Here is a 1,109-nt window from a genome sequence, read left to right as displayed (position 1 = left end):
CTTTCCCATCATCTGTTTGGGCTAATGTACTTATCCAATGTCTCTGATCGAACAACTCATTCGGTGTAAGAGGATCTACTGCATGTGGATCACCTACTGCCACTACTTCGTCTTTTTCACTTCCCGTGTTAAACAACGATCGAGAAGTAAGTTCTTGTCTTAACATGTATGATGGTACCCTTGACAATTCATCAGCTAGGTTCTCCTCTGATGGTATCCATTCAACTTTGACATCTAATTGATTATATTTAACCGTATCTTCATAGTACTGTAAGCGTGACTCAACAGCTGTCCTGCTGATTCCTTTTACTGGCACCCAATGAGAAGATTGCTTCCTTGCAAGCCATGCTGCCACGCTTTTATTATCAGTTCTGATGGTTGTGGTTTGATGGATGGTCGATAGTGGGCCTCACGCACAGGTTGTGTGCGCCACAGGTGCCTGCGTGCAATCATGTGCACGCGTGTTTTTGCTCGGGCCGAGCAATGGCCAGTCCTTTATTCGTACAACCCAAGTCTGAGTCGTAGTAGACCCCATCTCCATCAGATTTATGTCTTAGTAGTAAGTTATTGACCTTGAGACTTAATGGCATCTTCAATGAGTCGTGTTCATGAGGCGGAGCCCGGTCAAATTCTCACATCTGGCTCCGATGCAGGGACTCTTCCGCCTCTGTGCGACATCTTCGTCATCGAGGAGGGCGCCGCTGACCAGTCCCAGGTTTTGGACGCCCTCTCCACGACCCCCGACCCCGAGGTCGGTGCAGATATAATCTTGAGGTGCATAGAGAAAGCCGTTGTCGGAGGAGGTCCTCCAAGGCTGGAAGCTCTGGTCGAGCAACTTGCACACCACCTGCTCGTCTCTCCCGTCGAGGTGGTCCCTGAAGCGGTGAGGTTGTACCTCGTGGATCTTTCCCCAGAAGAGCTGCCCAAGTATGTGGAGGAACATCTTGGTTGGGCATGCAATCGGGCCGCGGTCGGCCTATTGCCGACTGAGACCTCACAAAAACTTCTCGACCTCCTCCCCCCCATGGTGGTCTACGCTGCCCTTCAGAATGAAATGCTAGCTCATTTTCCGGAAGCTCAGACCCTTACCCCCTTGTACCGTCGCAAAA

The 1,109-nt window shown here is 50.6% G+C and overlaps 1 protein-coding gene across 1 annotated transcript; it reads left to right on the top strand.

Moving 5' to 3' along the window:
• Positions 1-595: 595 nt before the first annotated feature.
• Positions 596-1,027, top strand: Pmar_PMAR024947 (hypothetical protein; the record flags this gene model as incomplete). The annotated part of the gene is made up of 1 exon (XM_002771219.1): positions 596-1,027. A coding segment is annotated over one exon (432 nt), but the record flags the coding sequence as incomplete, so codon positions are not given.
• Positions 1,028-1,109: the final 82 nt, after the last annotated feature.

The sequence above is a fragment of the Perkinsus marinus genome (assembly GCF_000006405.1).
Source record: "Perkinsus marinus ATCC 50983 genomic scaffold scf_1104296963196, whole genome shotgun sequence".
NCBI lineage: Eukaryota > Perkinsozoa > Perkinsida > Perkinsidae > Perkinsus > Perkinsus marinus.
The sequence above is the reverse complement of the archived record's forward strand: the minus strand, read 5'-3'. Positions and strand labels throughout refer to the sequence as shown.